Here is an 18733-nt window from a genome sequence, read left to right as displayed (position 1 = left end):
TTTCCCTGCTAACGGGTGCCCCCTAGACTCTACAGTATCTCTACTTATTTATGAGTAGGAGGGCCGTCAGAGTGGTTAAGAATGAGCATTGGTATTGGAGAGACCTAGGTTTGAATCCTGGCTCTACTTTTTCACTTTTTGTGAAGTCCTGGGCAAAAGTCAGTCCCAGTTTTCCTTAACTATAAAATCGGGACGTTAGTTCTAGATTCCTGATACATTGAAAAAACAATAAGCATAGTTTGCTGATACATTGAAAAAAACACTCAATAAGCATTAACATTATCATTAGGGGGTCTGCTGGGTCAAGTGCTCCTGGGTTGCTCTTTAAAAAAATCCATCACCTCAAGCCTGTAATCCCAGCACTTTGGGAGGCCGAGACGGGCGGATCACGAGGTCAGGAGATCGAGACCATCCTGGCTGTGCCGTGAAACCCCGTCACAAAATACAAAAACAGTGAGCTGAGATCCGGCCACTGCACTCCATCCAGCCTGGGCTGACAGAGAAATGAGAGACTCCGTCTCCAAAAAAAAAAAAAAAAATCCATCGTGGCAGAAGGGGGTGCCTGCGCCGTCCCTGCGTCAGGTGACAGCTAGGGAAGGCAGGAGGTGGGGACTGGAATTGGGACTTCTGGGCTGTAGCGGGCTATGCCCCTGTGTTTGCACGAAGTTTGTTATCAATAGCGTGAGCTCTCCCAGAATTGAGAATTTTCAGATTGCCCAAGAAGGGGGTATCCGGGATCAGGTGCAGAAATGATGACACATCACTATGAATGGAAATGGTGAACTAAGGGTGAGGCGTGGAATTGGGACCATATCACAAAAGAGATGGAGGACACAAGTTTACAATAGTTACCATATCCACTTAGATTCAGGACGTGAAGGACTTTCTGGTTACACCTACTCTTTCTTCCAGGACTTTTTGGAAGCCAGGGATAGAAAACATACTGGGCACACACTATATCCCTGATGACTGGGGCTATAAAGTCTCTTCTGGGTGGTCCAGGAAGTAAGACCAGAACACGTACCGCTGCTAGCCCGAGGATGATGACATGTAACTATTAAATTTTCATGGGTTTGAGGTCAAGCATCTTGTCTAACATCTTTTTTTCCCCATAAACAGTAGGTGTTCAATAAACAAGCATGACAGCAAGAGGGGAAATGAGGAACAGGCAGGATAAATAAAATACCCCCGATGAGTTCCAGGCCTCTTAATCTTGGTCCTTTCTCAATTGGTAAATCTCAAATAAGGGCTCAGCCGTAGTCCTGCCAACACCTCCAAAGCATCTCCATAGTCCGGATGCTAAACCACCCAGTGTCCACCAGGGGTCCTGGGATGAAGGGAGACGTGTTTCTTTCACGGTCATCATGATCGATTACTTCTTCCCTTCAAGTCCAGAGTCGCAGGCAGTGGACATAAGGTCACTTCCAGCCCTCTGCTTCCAAGGCTGGGGAGAGGCAAGGTCTCCCTTCGCCGCCGTACCCAGCCCGGGAACAGGAAGGCTGGGGATAGTGGCGGGCTCCATCAGCAAGGAAACCCAGGGGCTTCACTCTCCTACAGGCAGTCCTGCGAGTGCGGCCAAAGCGAGGCAGGGCACTGGGGCAGGCGCGGGGACCCAGCCTCGGTGAAGGGACTTGTACCAGGCGCAGAGGCCGGGCAGGCGGCCGGGCGTGGGCGAGCGCGTAGCCGGCGTGCCTCCATGCGCCCGGGCGGCGCGGGCGCGGCCGGCGCTCCTGCAGAGGGAGCTGTGCGCCGGGCTTGGCGCACGCTCGGCACCGCCCGCTCCCTCTTGCCGCCGCCGCCGCCGCTGGGCCCGCCCGCCGGGGAGGGGCTCCAGGCCTCGCCGACAGCGGCTTCCTGCTTTCTGCACGTCCTCCCGCCGCGCCGGCAGTCGGTTTGTGCTAGCTGTGGCCGTGAGCCGCCCGCGCCGCCGCTGCCTGCGCCCCAGCCGCGCCTCGCGGTCAGTCCGGCTCGCTCAGGTCCGCTCCCGAAGCCCGCGCCCCTCCACGCTGCCCCCTGCCTGTTCCCGGCCATGCTGTCCCTTCAGTACCCCGACGTGTACCGCGACGAGACTGCCGTAAGTACCCCTGCCCCCGCCCACAGGGCTCCCGGGCGCAGGTGCCCCGCCGGCCTGACCCGTGGCGCTCGCAGCTCCTTTCCCTGCAGCCCTTTGCCCCCCCGCGTCCCTCCCCTCCCCCTCGGCCTTTGTTTGGGAGAATTGGGCCAGGGGCGCGGGGCTCCTCTACAGCACTGGGGCCCCGCGGGCGGTCACTCTGCTAGTGCTGGCGGCGGAGTCTGTGGGCAGCGCCGACCGGCCGCTTTCCAGAATCAATGGGGTCAAGGGCAGACGCCCGGGTAGGAATGAGTGTATGTAGGGAGTGGGAAGACAGACGGTGTCACTGCTTTTTTGACTGGCGAAGCCTCTTGCTTAAATATGGTGGTAGGAGAAAGTGTCCGCTGGTGTGTGCGTGTGCGTGTGTGTGTGATATGATGTCACATTTAAAAACGAAAACAAACTTTTTAAAACTTACACTTTAAAAGTCCTTAGAGTTGAAGTATATTCGTTCGATTTTAAAAGGTGTGTTGAGCGCCTACCCTGTCCCAGGTCGGATGATGCGCATTGGGCCTTGGGGGTGCCGGAGACCCAGACAGAAATGGGGAAGGCGGAGCAGTGACCCCATAGTGTGGCCATGCTGATCTATGTTTTCTTAAACAAGAGAAGGAGTTGAGAGAGGGTGAGAGGAGGTCTTAGAAGGGAGAGGGGTTGATCTTTTTCAGAATAAGTAAGTTTTATCTAGTGGCGGAGTTGACCACCATTTGCCTAAGCTGCAGATGAACTCAAGGTAACTGTTGAGATCCAGTAGGCGGAATTCTGGGCAGACACCTTTTTTGTGTAAACGTGAATTTGACGTCTTAAGAACTGGATTGCATCCACATGTTGTGGCCATGATTCTCTTACTAATAGCTACATTTCTCAGATTACTTAAAATATAATCAGAATGAGTATGTATTTGTGTAACACAGTTTTAATGTTTTTCTGTTTACTTTCCCGATTTATGCCAGAAAGTGTTTACTTTAAAGCACGTGTTACATTGGGGTAAAGGGTGCTGACGCTTTAAAGGACATATTGTTTTAAATTAAGACTTCCAAGTGACACCGATGCATTAATTCATAGTTTCTTTGACCAGTGGCCATCTGGTAACCATGTTTTCTCAGTCTGCTCAGCTGCTTGCTTATTAAATTTACCCTAACGGCTCAAGAAGCTCTATTCCTGTGATTTAAAGGGTTGTTTCCTTTGTATATGGGAGTAAAGTGATCCTGCTGGAATGGAGAAAGAGGCTGGACTAAATGAAAAGACCAGAGTGCTAGTTCTGGTTCTGTCATTCACTAGTTAGGTGACTTTTAGCAGCTCTTACCTGTTATGGGCCTTTTTTCTCTATGTGAAATATTTGGACTGACCATAGGACTTAACTTGCTTCTGCAGTAGGAATGTTGTCGTTCATTCATTCATTCATTCACGTGACAGTCTAGCTCTGCAGTGTTCCAGACTAGTAATGGGAAGACATGTGACTTTGGTTCTGGTTCTTGAGGTTCAGAATATAAAGAACCACCCATTCTGTGGTTTGATAAGTGCAGTTTTAAGTTTGTTTTTAGAGTTACTTGTTAGTTTTTCACCACCCTGGGTGCCTAAATCCTACAGTTTATTTATCTGTATTTAATAGTTCATGAAAGGTTTAAGTGGGGATTTTATGAAGACATCTAAGAGATTATAAACAATTAACTCGGAAGGGTATACTGTGGATTTTAATACACTCCAGTTCCTTCTCATTAAACAACTCATGGTAACTCGAAGCCTCGTGGCCAAGGGAATGCAGCTCTGGCCCAGTCTGAATCCCGTTCTGTGGCTCCCTCAGCCTACGGTGGAGTATCTTTTTTTTTTTTTTTTTTTTTTTAACATTAAGGTTTGGTTACTAAGCCCTAGGCTTGACTTAGGTATTTGCTTAAATTGTAACCTTTGGTTTCTAGGATGGGTTTGTTTCTCCCCAGTATCAGCTGGGGATTGCTGTAGCTTTCTGTCTCTTTCACTTGAGCACCTTCATCCACATGCTCAGTATTCTGCTGAAAGTGTTGGAGCATTGAAACCGTTTTGGTGGAGTTCTGCCTTTTTGGGCAGAAATTTGGAAGCCATGACACTTCTTGTGCAATGCCATTGACCACTGCTTAAGAGAGTTGCTATCCGGAAGTACAGGCCTACCACAGGGGACTCACACTCTGATAGAAGAGGATTTAGGATGAGAGGAGAACACAGAATAGGATGGGACTCATTTCCAGCAGGAGGAGGAGGTATTATGTAAAATGAGTCTGGAAGTTGACCAGTTGGGTAAGGGACAAAGGACATTCCTGATCCTGTGACTAAAATAAAGTCATAGCTAGGCAGACCTGGATGGTTGCAGAATTGCATTTATTTGTAGGGTGGCAAGAAGACCATTCTGACCAGACCATCAGTAGATGGATAAACTTGCATGAGGCTTGAAAGATGACCAGGATAGGTTTGATAGGTCCTGCCTGCTGTGTGTACGAGTCTGCACTTGGTCCTGAAGGCGGTAGGTGAACTGTTGAACGGTACAAATGTCGAACAGGATTAAGTAGTACAGTACCTTATCAGGGCTCTATTTTTAAAGCCTCTTGGGGAGATCAAGAATGATTAGCAAACTTAAATCAGGTGGAAGAATTTGATTCGAGGGACGTGGCTGGCTATAAGACACACCCACCTCATTTGTAGGGTGTGGTCTTAGAAAAAATTGGAGGTGGGGAGTTGTGACTCCTGGGATTGACTGTGGAATTGTCCTAGAGAGAATCAGTTTCTTGTCCTAGTTAAAAATATCTGATCAATAACTTCCATCTGCTGTAGATGGTGGTGCCTGGTCTGAGCAGATAGGGCTGCTTGGTGTAAATTTCTGGATATGCCTGAATTTAGTAACATAATCCAGGAACATTTTTTAAGTGTCTATTCTGCTCCCTCTGATGAGTGTTTGGGGAAAACGGTGGGCTAACTGCTTTAGTCTCAGGTCTGGTTCTGAACTTGGTATGGTTCTGGGCATGTTGCCCAACGTTGTCCCTGCTGTTGCTCCTAGAAGTGTATGATTGAAAGATGCTTTACAATTCAAAATTTTCTGATTTCTTAATGCTAGGAAAAGAAGATTGTTATTTTAAGCCTATTTTGTAACCATTTCAAGGTGTGTAAAATGTAAAAGACTTGCAGATGAGAAGAAAACGATAAAAAGCTTTTGTTCGGTGGTGACAATCTGCTAAAATTTAGAGAGGTCAGGATTGAAAATTGGTAACTTTATGAAGACCCATCAGGAGAGGCTTTAGTCGGGTTTTAAGTTCCTTGCTCTTGTTTTTATGTCTCTTGCTCAGTCAGTTGTTTAATGAGAATATATACAGAGTGTTCTGGCTTACCTGCACATTTATCCAGTTGTGCATTTCCCCAGGATTTCTTTCAGCTGGCATCAGACGAGGACAGATGTGGAGGGCCCAGTGTTGTAAGGGCCAGGGAGATTGTTCTCACCTAGCCAGCAGCCACACTGCAACTAGAGCAGCGCTGAGCTTTCTTTAGGAAATAGCCCTTACCTTCTGGCCTTATAGAACAAAGCAAGGAGACAGATTAAAAATTCATCTGAGATAGAGGTAGTCTTCCCAACAGCCTTATACAAAAAACCTTAACCAGAATGTTGGAGTGGTTCAGAGACTTGATTGGCAAGATATTGTCAGTGTGGTTTCATTAATGGGGTTAATCTTTTTGTTTTGTTTTGTTTTTTGAGATGGAGTCTTGCTCTGTTGCCTGGGCTGGAGTGGTCTCAGCTCACTGTAACCTCTGCCTCCTGGGTTCAAGAGATTCTCCTGCCTCAGCCTCCCGAGTAGCTGAGATTACAGGCACCTGCCACCATGCCCGGCTGATTTTTAAATTTTGAGTAGAGACAGGATTTCACCATGTTGACCAGGCTGGTCTTGAATTCCTGACCTCAAGTGATCTGCCCACCTCAGCCTCCCAAAGTGCTGGGATTACGGGTGTGAACCACCACACCCTGCCCTAATGAGGTTAATCTTGATGGTATCAGGTGGAGAGATTTTGTAATGATTTTTACTGCTGGATAATACTTTTGGCATAATCACTTGAGGAGTGGTGAAAACTGCTTGTACTTGCTCCTTCAGATGCCTTCAGGTGGCTTCTAAGGCCAGGCCTTAGAAGCTCCAGAAAGCTTCCTTTGGCTGGGTTCTACTTATATTAAACAGTTTTATTTCCTCCAATATCGTGGTAACCTGAATGGGTGATGCTTTTGCACCTTCTTTTTGTAAACATTAAAAAAAAAAAAAAAGCATTTCATAACAATAAAAAGGAAGAAAGGCATTAGTTTTAAAATGTTTTGCCATTGCATTTAAGTCAGCTTTTTAAACGTATGTCAATTACAATCATTATACTGCATATTAGTAACTTGCTTTTTGGCAGTTTAGACTTAAAAGCAAAACTGACTGGGCTATATTGCAGGGAGATTTTCTAATCATTGGGAAGCTCAGTGGAATAGGAGAACGAGCACGTGTGTGTGAGCCCCCTCCCTGACGTGCCCTTCTTGTGTGCCCACTGTATTGTCCACTGTATTGTGTCATTCTGTGCTTGGCTGCTGACAGCACGTTTTCAAGTTTCTTTAGCACAGTGGCAGGTCTTTGTTTTGTGTTGTAGGGACAGAGCGGTTTCCTGTTCTGACCTTTCATCTTTCTTTCCTCTCTAGCTAAAACATTCTTTTCATGAAGGGTGGCTTGACACCTTTGAGAACCTGCCAACTTTGGTTCATGTGGTAATTTGGGCAGACATGTTGCCAGTGAGCCAATTAGTATTTTTGTCCATCCCTTTCGTATTTCTCCATTACATTTTAAAAAAAAATACCAGTTTTAATCGGGGTTAGAGAGTAATTATCTAATACCTCATTTTGTCTTCTACAGGTACAGGATTATCACGGACATAAAATTTGTGACCCTTATGCCTGGCTTGAAGACCCCGACAGTGAACAGACAAAGGTAATTTGGTTTCTAATGAAAGATAAGGCAGCCCTGGTAGCTGGCACCAAACTCTAAATGTCAGTTAACTACAGCTTTTCCTTTCTGGTGTTCTCCTGGGTTTTCTGCCATGGGATGGTGAGTATACCTGTTGTTACCACTAGTTTTTGTCAAGTGATTCATGGGAAAAAGACGAAAGCATGGCTTAGTCCCAGAGAAAGTCATGTAGGTGTTTCAGATAATGTTTATGGTTCATAGTGACACTGATGAGCTATTTTAAGTGAAAATATCGGAAAGAAAACTGATTTTTGCCAAAAGAAATATTGAAAACCTAGATAGAAATGATGTTAAAGGGAAAAATTACCTCAATGTTTTTTTCTAAAGAAAAGAAAATCTTGTATATGAAATGAGTATCAGGTCTTGAAAACTGAATACTGTCCTTAGATTGCTTATTGACGTCAACACAACAACAATGAAACAAAAGCTAAGTAGTAAAGGGGCAGAGGGGAGCATTTTCTGCCCTAAAAACAAAGCTTTTGTATTCTTTTGGAGAAACAGTATTTCAAGGATCCTGCTGAAGTCTCATTCAGTAATGAAGGTGGCCCTAAGTCCTATGTCCCACAGACATTTTTCACCTTTTGGAGTGCCTGGGAGTTGTCACTTATGTATACTTTTTTTTTTTTTTTTGAAGACAGAGCCTTACTCTGTCACCCAGGCTGTAGGGCACTGGTGCGATCTTGGCTCACTGCAACCTCCACCTCCTGGGTTCAAACAGTTCTTGTGCCTCAGCCTCCCGAGTAGCTGGGATTATAGGCATGTGCCACCACACCCTGCCAATTTTTGTATTTTTACTAGAGACATGGGTTTCACCATGTTGGCCAGGCTGGTCTTGAACTCCTGGCCTCAAGTGATCCTCCCACCTCAGCTTCCCAAAGTGTTGGGATTACAGGTGTGCACCATCGTGCCCAGCCTATTTATATATACTTTATGTAGTTAATTAGGTTTGCTTGGGTCGGGGAATAGTGTTTCTCAAGTTCATCTTAAGTTCTTTGATTCTTTTATTTATAACCATAGTTCATAATACTTAGTACATATTTACAGTTTCTAATATGTTCACCATCCTGAAATTTATTCGAGCTTCTTTAGAGTCGCAGGGTACATTTCCCATTTAAAAAAAAAAAAAAGTTAAATGGCACTCTAGGTAGTTTTTCAGGCCAGTCTTCAAACGCCTGTGTCTTAACTCCACCTGTTTCCTGCGGTCCCTTGCCACCGTATATACCAGTGTTCTCTGGAGACCTGAATTCAGATTTGCCAGAAAAGCATCCCTTCCTGATGTGGAATTGCCCATCTCCCCACTGGGACAAGGAAAGGGATGGAGTGAAGAGCTTAGCCGGAGCATGATGGTATATGGAGACAAGAAGAGAAAGTAGAGGTAGGGGAGTAAACCATATGATCATCTCCTTCTTCTTCCTTTAGTCTCAAGCACTGGCTCACCTGCTTTCTGCCATCCTCCCCTGTTCTTCGTGAGTAGCGTCTCTCCTTAGCCCACTGCACACCTCTTAACGACTTCTTTTTATCCTTTGTCCCTAAAGTTAGCACGCTGCTATTTTGAGATTTCCCAGTGGTTTTTACTTTTATCTGCAATCCTACATTCTTTCTCTAACCCCTTCAAGAAAGACAAAGGTCTCATGGATAAGAATGGTTGGTATTTGGGCTTTAATTTTTCTTCCCGGAAGCACTGGGTCATAGTAGTGGATGGGCAGACATTCCAAAGTGAGAAACACAGGAGTATCTTTAGGAATGGTGGAGGCTGTAGCTCTGCAGGTAAGTCTGGGGAACAGAGAACAGGTGTGGGGTTACCTCCCCACTTCATCCCTGCCATAGATTACCTTGATTGTTCAGCACTGGACTGAGACAGAGGGATTGGGTCTGGGAGTGGAGAGTCACACACACCTGCCTAACCTGTACAGGCTAGAAAGCACGAGGGAAAGGGTGAAGTTCTTGTACATCTCTTGGAAAACTGTCCCTAAGACGTGATGATTTCTTCGCCTGAAGTATTGGCTGTAACCTGGATTTCTACAGCCTTTGATGGTGATTGAGTGATTGAGCGCTGTCAGAATGACCCAGATTTTATCTGTTAATGAATGTATACTTTGCTGTTCCTTAGTTGATAATGACAGATTCGTGGATGACAAGCCACTTAGTAGTGGATATCAAGCTTCCAATTAGTGGATGAAACTGCTAATTAATGATCTTACAGTCAGCTCTTGGTAGAAACTAAGACATTGGAGTGTACACTGTTATTTTTGTGGTATACGTTTCTTGGATGCTTACTATGTGCCAGGCACTTTACTGGGAGTAAAGTGCATATCTGCATATCCTGTTTCATTTGATTCTCAAACTCTGAAATAGATATTTTTATTTCCCCTGTTTTACAGATGAAGAAATGGAGGTGCCAAGTGATTAAGTATGTTGTCCATGGTTACTCAGCTAGTAAGTGTGTAGTCAGGGGTAACCCAGGTAGACCAGGTGGTTATCAATTACACGTTAAAAAATAAGTAAAAGTAAAAAGACTGGGCATAATACTTTGTAGATGCAAGCTAAAGGAATTTATTCATGTCTGTGCTTGCCGTGTGCGTTTGTAGGCCGTTGTGTGTGAACCCTGGGCCAGCCCCTGCTCTCATGCTGACCTGTTCTTTTTTTAAAACATATATATTTTAAATTGTAATAATTCAGAGTACTGTGATCTTACATTCTTCTCTGACTTCATATTCTACCATGGCAATTTTTCATGTTAGAAAGCAATCTTTACAGTCCAGAATTTTAATAGTCATACTATTTCATCAGGCGGATGCACGATATTACGCCTAATGACTTCTGTTGGAAATTATTGTTTTCAACTTTTCACTATTACAAATAATGTCCCAAACACGCGCTTTTCTAGATCTCCACATTTCTGACAATGACATGATTACTTGTTGCAGTAGCCTTGAAATCTCTTCTCCATTCTCAGGTATTTGCTTTTTGTCTTTGCTATCAAATGCGTTCCTTTTTCATTATTGATGGCATATATGAGTGTTACTGACTCTTTTGTTAGATACCGAGTCTTGCTCTCGCCTAGGCTGGAGTGCAGCCATCTTCTGGGCTCCAGCCGTCTTCCTCCCTTAGCCTCCCAAGTAGCTGGGACTACAGGTGCATACCGCCACACCCGACTAAACTAGCTACTGCTACCGATTTTATATTTATTTTGTACCTAGTTCCCTTACTGAACTCACTAAATTTTCAGTTATTTCCCTTAGATTTTTAGATACATAATCATATAACATATAATCAAATTTAGTGATAATTCTATTTTCTCTTCTACGAAACTTTGGTTATTTTATGTATTTTTTACCTAATAATTTTTTTGAACTCACTGATTCAAATAAGTTTTCAGTTATTTCCCTTAGGTTTTCTAGATACATAATCATATAATCTACAATCAATTATTATTTTCTCCTCTACCAAATTTTGGTTCAGGTCTTACTGAATTGGTCAAAGCTCTGCAAAACACGTACGAATAGTAGTGGCAAAGAACTTTCTAGCCTAGTGTTTAAATTGTTATTTTGAATGATATTTGTCATCTTGTTTAAGCCTTGTTATTCCTACTTTTAGTTTTGGATTTCAATTTCTTTTTAATACCAATCAGGATAATTATATAGCTTTACTAATAATATTAAAATGTCCTTGAATTCGTGTGATAAAATTCCATTTTTTCTTATCTGCTTTTATGTTCCTTACAACTGTATTTACAAGAAATGTTGGTCAATATCCTGTTATCCAATATAATAACCACTAGCCACTTGTAGCTCCTGAGGACCTGAAATGTGGCTAGTCTGAATTGATTATGTGTTGTAAGCATAAAATACATGCCGGATTTCAAACACTTAGTTTGAACAAAAAAATGTGAAATACCTCAATATTTCATATGGATTATATAAAACCAGTCAGGACATTAGAAACATCTGTAGCTCTCTTATAAGATCTGAAATAGAGTTTCTATTTAATCTAGTATTTAATACAGGTTAGCCAATCCTGACACTGCCTAGCATTTAAGGTTATATCCTTTATAAAACAAAATCAAAGAAGACTTGTAATGGAAAATTCTCAAAAACACGGTTGAAATTATTTGTGTGTGGTGGATTACATAAAATATATTATTGAAATTTTTTTTTCCTTAATGTGGCTACTAGAAATTTTTAAATTATATATGTAGCTTGCATAATGTATCTACTGGGCAGCGCTGCTCCTCTGTTTCTTTACAAAATATCTCTGTTAACATTTTTCGTATCCGCCTTAGATTTGCTTCAGAGAATCAACTGAATTGTGTGTTATCTTGTACAATCTGAAGCATTTGCTATAAAATAGCAATATGGGCCTTGACAGCTAGAAAAAATTCATCCAGATTCAACTCTGCCTCTACCCCCTGCCTCGCCCCTGTTTTTGAGAATTTTCTGTTGCAAGTCTGCTCTGGTTTTGTTTTATAAAGGATATAGCCTTAAATGCCAGGCACTGTCAGGATTGGCCAACCTAAATTAAATACTAGATTAAATCTGAGACCTACTGATAGCATTTCAGATCTTGTAAAAGAGCTACAGATGTTTCTCACTTCTTGACTGGTTTTTATTGGAAATGTAATAAACAGCTTTTTATTTGTTTTAGAGGCTCTGTAAAGATTCTCCTTTTTACAGCAAGGTATGGCTAATACACCTTTGTGTACATGCTAATAGCCATAAATAGAAAATGTTCCTGCTGCTTTTCTGCTCTTATGAAAAACACACCATACCTTTTCACTCTGGGACCAAAAGTTAACTCATCAGATCCAAGATGATAGACTCACTGGCATCAGTAACAAGCCTGTCTAGGGACGAATGAGAGGTATGCATGGAAGATGCACAGGAAAGGCCCCCTCTGACACCTGAAGTATGCTGTCTGAACAGGTCAGCATGGGGCCGGCCGCAGTGGTTCACACCTGTAATCCCAGCATTTTGGGAGGCCAAGGCGGGTGGATCACCTGAGGTCAGGAGTTCAAGACCAGCCTGGCCAACATGGCAAAACCTCATCTGTACTAAAAATAGAAAAATTAGCCGTGCGTGGTGGCACACGCCTGTAATTCCAGCTACTTGGGTGGCTGAGGCAGGGGAATCACTTGAACCCAGAAGGCAGAGGTTGCAGTGAGCCAAGATCATGTCACTGTACTCCAGCCCAGGTGACAGAACGAGACTCTGTCTCAAACAAACAAACACACAAACAAAAACTAAATTTGTAAAAACTGGTCTGGGAGAACTATATGGAAATACAAACTAAACACCAAAAGTAAGGTAAAGGAAAAACTTTGAGTTAGAAATCCTTCAGATTCCTACTAAGTATAATATGCTGTTTAAGTGCACGTTAACACAGTGTAATTTCACTGGTGTAAATGGGATATCAGGGTAACCATGGTAGCGTTAGCATGAAGTGCCAGAGAAGGCGGTTTGCAGTCCTTAAAATGATTTGAGGCCAGGTTTGGTGGCTCACACCTGTAATCCCAGCACTTTGGGAGGCCGAGGCGGGCAGATGATGAGATCAGGAGATCGAGACCATCCTGGCTAACATGGTGAAACCCCATCTCTACTAAAAATACAAAAAATTAGCTGGGCATGGTGGTGGGCGCCTGTAGTCCCAGCTACTCAGGAGGCTGAGGCTGGAGAACGGCGTGAACCCGGGAGGTGGAGCTTGCAGTGAGCCAAGATTGCGCCACTGCCCTCCAGCCTGGGCGACAGAGTGAGACTCCGTCTCAAAGAAAAAAAAAATGATTTGAAGACTAGATAAGTAGGTCCCAATAACCAGGCATGTTTCCTAGTCCGCACGCATTTCCAGCTTATCCTTTGTAGCTTGGAGAAGGAAGTTTGACGCAGTCTTACCTTACGCCGTGTTTGGCAACTTGAGCCTCCAGTGTGTGAACAACATGTTCACATGTTTCTAAATTTTACCTTTCTAAATTTCCCTCTGGTATGTGTCCTTATTTCCCCTGGTAAACAAATAAGCAAACCCCAAACCCCACACTTTGCATTAGCTCTTCTGAACCGCCTTCTTCCTTTCAGTCAGTCTCTTGGTCCCTTAGGGCGTGTGCCCTGTTCAGGTCTTACTTTATCGTGGGCTCTCTCCCTCTTTTTCCCTGCCTGTCCACAAGCCGCTTTCTGCATGCCTGTTGACATAGTTGAAAGCACCCTTTTCTTTGTACCACTCCCAGTAACATCTCCCATTAGCATAAACTGTTTTCTTCAAGATCAGTGGTGGCCCAGTGGCCAAATCCAGAGACTTCTAGAAATCAGGCTAGGCACAGTGGCTCACACCTATAATCCCAGCACTTTGGGAGGCCAGGATGGGAGGATTACTTGAGCCCAGGAATTTGAGACCAGCTGAGATGACATAGTGAAACCCTGTATCTTTATTTTATTTATTTATTTGTTTATTTTTGAGACAGTCTCATTCCATCACCCAGGCTGGATTGCAGTGGCACAATCTCAGCTCACTGCAACCTCTGCTTCCTGGGTTCAAGCGATTCTTGTGCCTCAGCCTCCTGAGTTGCTGGAATTACAGGTGCCCACCACCACCTGCCAATTTTTTGTATTTTTTGTAGAGACCGGGTTTTGCCATATTTGTCAGGCTGGTCTTGAACTCCTGACCTCAAGTAATCCTCCCGCTTCAGCCTCCCAAAGTGCTGGGATTACAGGTGTGAGCCACCACACCGGGCCTTTGTCTCTTTAATTAAAAAAAAAAAAGTGTGTGTGTGTATGTGTCTGTGTGTGTGTGTGTCTGTGTGTGTGTGTATGTATAAAACCAGAGACTTAGATAAATCAGCGTATATTCCTCACTAGGGAGATGGACCTCATGTCCAGGGCGAATTGTAGAGTTGGGACTTGCAGGCAAGGAGAATGCTCTTCCGTCAGCCCTGCTTTTTTACATTGCTTTCATCATGGGGGCAGCATCTCTCTGATCACTGGGGGAATGCTAAGTTAGCATTTATTCTTCCTGGCCTCTTTACCCGTGTGGTACCAGGTAGTCTATATTGCGTAATTTGCTCCCCTTCCTAGTAGTGATACTTGCTTGGTTTTGCAACCCAGGGGTCCAAGTAGAAGCAATGTTCTTGTAATCTCAGTCTCCCCATTTTACCCCATCTTATTGTGTCTTCAGCCTTTTAGCTGAATGTTCTAGAAGTTGTTACTGAGTTACTGAAGGAGAAATACACAAAAGAAAAATTTACACCCTTCTAGGGGTGACTGCCTTAACTGTAACTGATTGTCAGGTCTGGCTCTCACAGAACTGTCTTGGAGCTTGGGCACATGAGTTAGCTAAATGTAGAATATCAGTGGCATTTATCTAATAACTTTTTATTCTCCCTGAGTGCCGCCCTGGGCAAAATGAGAGTAACAGCAACTCCGTTTCCTTCACAGACCTTGAGAAGAGAACTCTAACAGAATTGGAAGAAAATATTTTTATTTATATTCGTTCCAAAAAAGATGGAACTTTTCCAAAAAAGATGAAAAATAAGATAAAATAACAATTTGTTTCGGAGAGGATGAAAGGAATATAAATGTAGATTTCTTTTCTGGGACATGTGAGTTCCCACTTTTCATTCTCTCACTGACTAGCTGGAAGTGACCCCGTTACACCAGCTGATTAAGGGGCTATGGCAATTAGAACAGAAATCCTTCGGATTGCAGGATAAGAATCCTGGAAATGTCACCACCTTCTCCCCCTGTCTCAGTACTGTTTCTTTCCTTGGCAGGAAAGATTTAAATCTTAAAGGACTTCAGATCATATCTGGGATATTTAAATCCTAGGATTTCTATGTAGGTATTTTAGTGTCACAGAGATCAGCGGAGAACAGAGTTTGTGTAGGAAAACATCTGCTTTCCCTGGTGCCCTTCATTGTCTGTCCTGAAGTCTTTTTATTTGTTTCTTTGCTTGCTTGCTTTTGTTTTTGGTCTCTGGGGTTAACCTTAAAGTGTGTAGCTTGAGGAGTTTCTGTTCTTTCTGGTGTCAATTTCGGTGACAGTCTGGCCTAGGACTGCCTGGATCATGTGCTTTCCCTAGTCCAGATCCAGAGCCAGCTTCTCAAAGAACTGGTGCTTAGCTAGGTGAGCAGGGATTGATCTGTCTGATTGCCTTTCCCCATCTGGCCACTACCTTTTCAGGCTAAAGGAGAGCTATTGGGGTGGAAGCTTGCCCTCAGGAAATTTCAGTACATGAGGGGCTGGTTAAATGTCTCTAAGCCAAAAGCCAGCAGTTAAAGCTTACTGATGGAGCTGCCAATCACCAGAAATTACAGGTATAAAAGGCTGGTTTTGGTGTACAGTGTTCTTTGAAAACTTTGTAATAAACCGGGGGTATCTCTGTGGATAGTTCCTTCATTCTGTGAGTTGGCAGGCATTTCTGATGTTGCTTCTGTTGCAAGGCAGTGTGGAGGAATGGAGTATTTGCTGGATGGTACTAGAAGTCAGAAGATACAAATTGCAGTCTTTGGTCTTCTGTTTCCTTGTCTATGACTGTAGCAAGCTGTCTAATCTAGTATTCATTTTCTTCATCTATAAAGAGTTAAAGTAATATTCATTCATTTAGCTCCCAGTTATGATAACACCCAAGTGAGAAAATGTGTGTAAAAATCCATATACAGCAAAGTTCCGGTCAGACGAAGACGGTGCTGCTTGGGCGTTGCAGCTTCCATGTATCGGGGTATAGACTTTCTGACTCTAGTCTCCTAATTGCTTAGTCAAAATGTTTGACTTTAAAGACTCTTATCTCTTTTTATTTTTATCCACAAAACTAAGCCGATTTTCGTTTTGAATTCTAGATTTTTCACGAAAAGATACATTCTGAACATTGTTTTTTCATTGGAACTGTGACTTGTAAGTGTGGTTTCATTGTTCTCAAGTGTAGTGATGAAACTAGGCCAAAGATTACTTAAAGGCAATAGCCTTAAAGTAGCGTCTTTTTAAATTGATGCCTTTGAACCCCACTGGCAAAACTGGCCTGTGAGACGCCTTCCACCCATTCATTCATGTTCCATATATGGGCCTGGATTGAGAATTACTGCTGTATGTATCCCTGCTCTAGCAGATACGGGAAATGTGTTTAGTAACCATTTTACCACATAGTATCTCAGTCTTTAAGACTTCTAAGGTCTTAAAAGTCTTATTACCTTCTGTGGGAATGTTTAGCTTTATTACAGTTTGTAAACATACTTCTCATAAATTCATGAGGAAATATGTATTTAGGGAATACCTTCCTTCTGATCTCTGGATGGGATAATTGTCAAAAGAATGAGGAAGTTGCTGGTACTGGGCTACTCTTAATCACTACATTCCCTTTTCCCCCCACCCCCACCCCCCAATCTCCTTTCTCTTGCTTTCTGTAATAGGGTTTTTGATGCAAGTGGCAAAAACTGATTCTGGGCAAGTTAGGCAAATAGGCATTTATGGCAAGGATATGAAGGCAGCTTGGAATGGACCAAGGGCCAGGCTCTGAGCAGGCAGGAATGTCACTTTTCACCCAGCATTGCTATGGCTTCAGTGATCTCCAGTCATTCAGCCTGCCATCTCTTTTTCAAGTGATGGTATCCCAAAAGAAGGAGTTTTGATTGGCCAAGCTGTGGGTGTGTGCTGGCCCCTTGGCTGTAGTGCAGCAGTAAGAGAAGAGATTTGGTAGAAGCCTCAGGGACTCTCTTTGGCTTCTGCAGTGGCAGCCCAGCTGCCTGCTCCACTTAGAAGGGAGGGCACGAGGGAGGGAGAATGGATGCTGGCTACCCCAAGTGTCACATGCCTGTAGGTTTCATTCTCTCTCTTTTCTCCATATGTGCTTCATTTCCTCCTCCTCCTTCACCTTTCCTCCTCTCTCCTTAGTTTATCTGTGTGCTCCCTGTGCTGAGTATTGGGTTAAATAAGGGGGATGCGGTGTCGTAAGTAAGACAGATGCCCATACCAGCATGGAATTTGCATTGTAGCTTGGGAGGACCAGAGATTGAAGATGGGCAAACCACCTGATCTCTGCACTGCTAGAGATCGGAGCAGTAAGGAGGCCAGGCCACATCTCGTAGCACAAGCTTGTCCGGCCTGCGGCCCACTGACCACATGTGGCCCAGGATGGCTTTGAATGCGGCCCAACCCAAATTCGTAAACTCTTAAAAAACATTCTGAGATTTTTTTTTTTTTTTGGTGACTTTTTCTTTTTCTTTCTTTTTCTTTTTTTTTTTTAAGCTCATCAGCTATCATTAGTATTAGTGTATTTTATGTGTGGCCCGTGACAATTCTTCTTCTAATATGGCCCGGGGAAGCCAAAAGACTGGATGCTTCTGTTGTGGAGGTTAAGACTCCAGCCCCATTGGTTCGCTCTCAGGGAAAGCTCCGTTTTAGAAAAGCACACCCTAAATCATTGATGAATTGTTTCAAGTACTTGTATACATTTAATGTTGCTGTTTTCTCTGTAAGCAGTTACTCAGCTTTGGTTTCAGTCATCTGAAGTTTTTCAGTGAAAAATGCTGGCATCAGATATGGTATTTTTGGGAAAACAGCTGTTAAAAAGTGAACATCTAAAGAACTACGATAACTGATTTCATTCAACTTCTTTTTTGTTTTGTTTTGTTTTTTGAGATGGAGGTTTGCTGTGTCACCCAGGCTGGAGTACAGTGGCAGATCTCCACTGCAACCTCCACCTGCCGAGTTCAAGCAATTCTCGTGTCTCAGCCTCCCGAATAGCATGAGTAGGTGGGACTACAGGCATCCGCCACCACGCCTGGCTAATTTTTGTATATTTAGTGGAGATGGGGTTTCACCATGATGGCCAAGCTGGTCTCGACCTCCTGACCTCAAGTGATATGCCCACCTGGGCCTCCCAGAGTGTTGGGATTACAGGCATGAGCCACTGCACCTGGCCTTAACTTCTTTTTCCCCCCCACCATGTTTAGGTGCCTAATTCACCATCCCATTCTGCCATGTTCAGGGGAGAAAGTACTTAGCCATAAAAATGACCAGGGCACTTGTTAAAAATACAAATGCTCAGGCTTCAATCTGGAGCATTGGATTTCAGTATAAATCTGTTCTCCAGGAGCCCCACTCCTCACCCTCAGGTAATTCTTCAGACCCAGAAAGTTTGGGAAAACTTCCCTAGGGAATACTTAGATTGCTTGATTAAAGAACAATTATAGGATGCTGCGGTGGCTCACACTGTAATCCTAGCACTCTGGGAGGCCGAGGCGGGCGGATCACGAGGTCAGGAGATCGAGACCATCCTGGCTAACACAGTGAAACCCCCTCTCTACTAAAAAATACAAAAAATTAGCCGGGCATGGTGGCGGGTGCCTGTAGTCCCAGCTACTTGGTAGGCTGAGGCAGGAGAATGGTGTGAACCTGGGAGGCGGAGCTTGCAGTTAGCCGAGGTCACACCACTGCACTCCAGCCTGGGCGACCGAGTGAGACTCCGTCTCAAAAAAAAAAGAATAATTATAATACCTTTCATTTTTTTAAGGGCCTATTCATAAGCAGCTAAGTTCTAATAGATGCCTCACTGTTGTTTATAGCATCTTTGTAAATTAGTGTTAATAGTTCCAGTTTTTCTCATTGGGAGAAATCAAGGCATGTGACAAAATTTCTGGGACTCTTCC

General features: G+C 43.8%; 1 protein-coding gene across 2 annotated transcripts in view; it reads left to right on the top strand.

Moving 5' to 3' along the window:
• Positions 1-1320: 1320 nt before the first annotated feature.
• Positions 1321-18733, top strand: part of PREP (prolyl endopeptidase) — a 134005-nt gene continuing 116592 nt past the window's right edge. For both annotated transcript variants that reach the window (XM_003897963.4, XM_021937646.2), the window contains exons 1-2: positions 1321-2074; positions 7000-7074. In XM_003897963.4, the coding sequence (XP_003898012.4) occupies positions 1697-2074; positions 7000-7074 (453 nt within the window). In that variant the 5' untranslated portion in view covers positions 1321-1696. The remainder of the gene's footprint in view (positions 2075-6999; positions 7075-18733) is intronic.

This window comes from Papio anubis, chromosome 6 (assembly GCF_008728515.1).
Source record: "Papio anubis isolate 15944 chromosome 6, Panubis1.0, whole genome shotgun sequence".
In the NCBI taxonomy this organism is placed as follows: Eukaryota; Metazoa; Chordata; class Mammalia; order Primates; family Cercopithecidae; genus Papio; species Papio anubis.
Note: the sequence above shows the minus strand (reverse complement) of the source record. Positions and strands in the feature narration are given on the sequence as shown.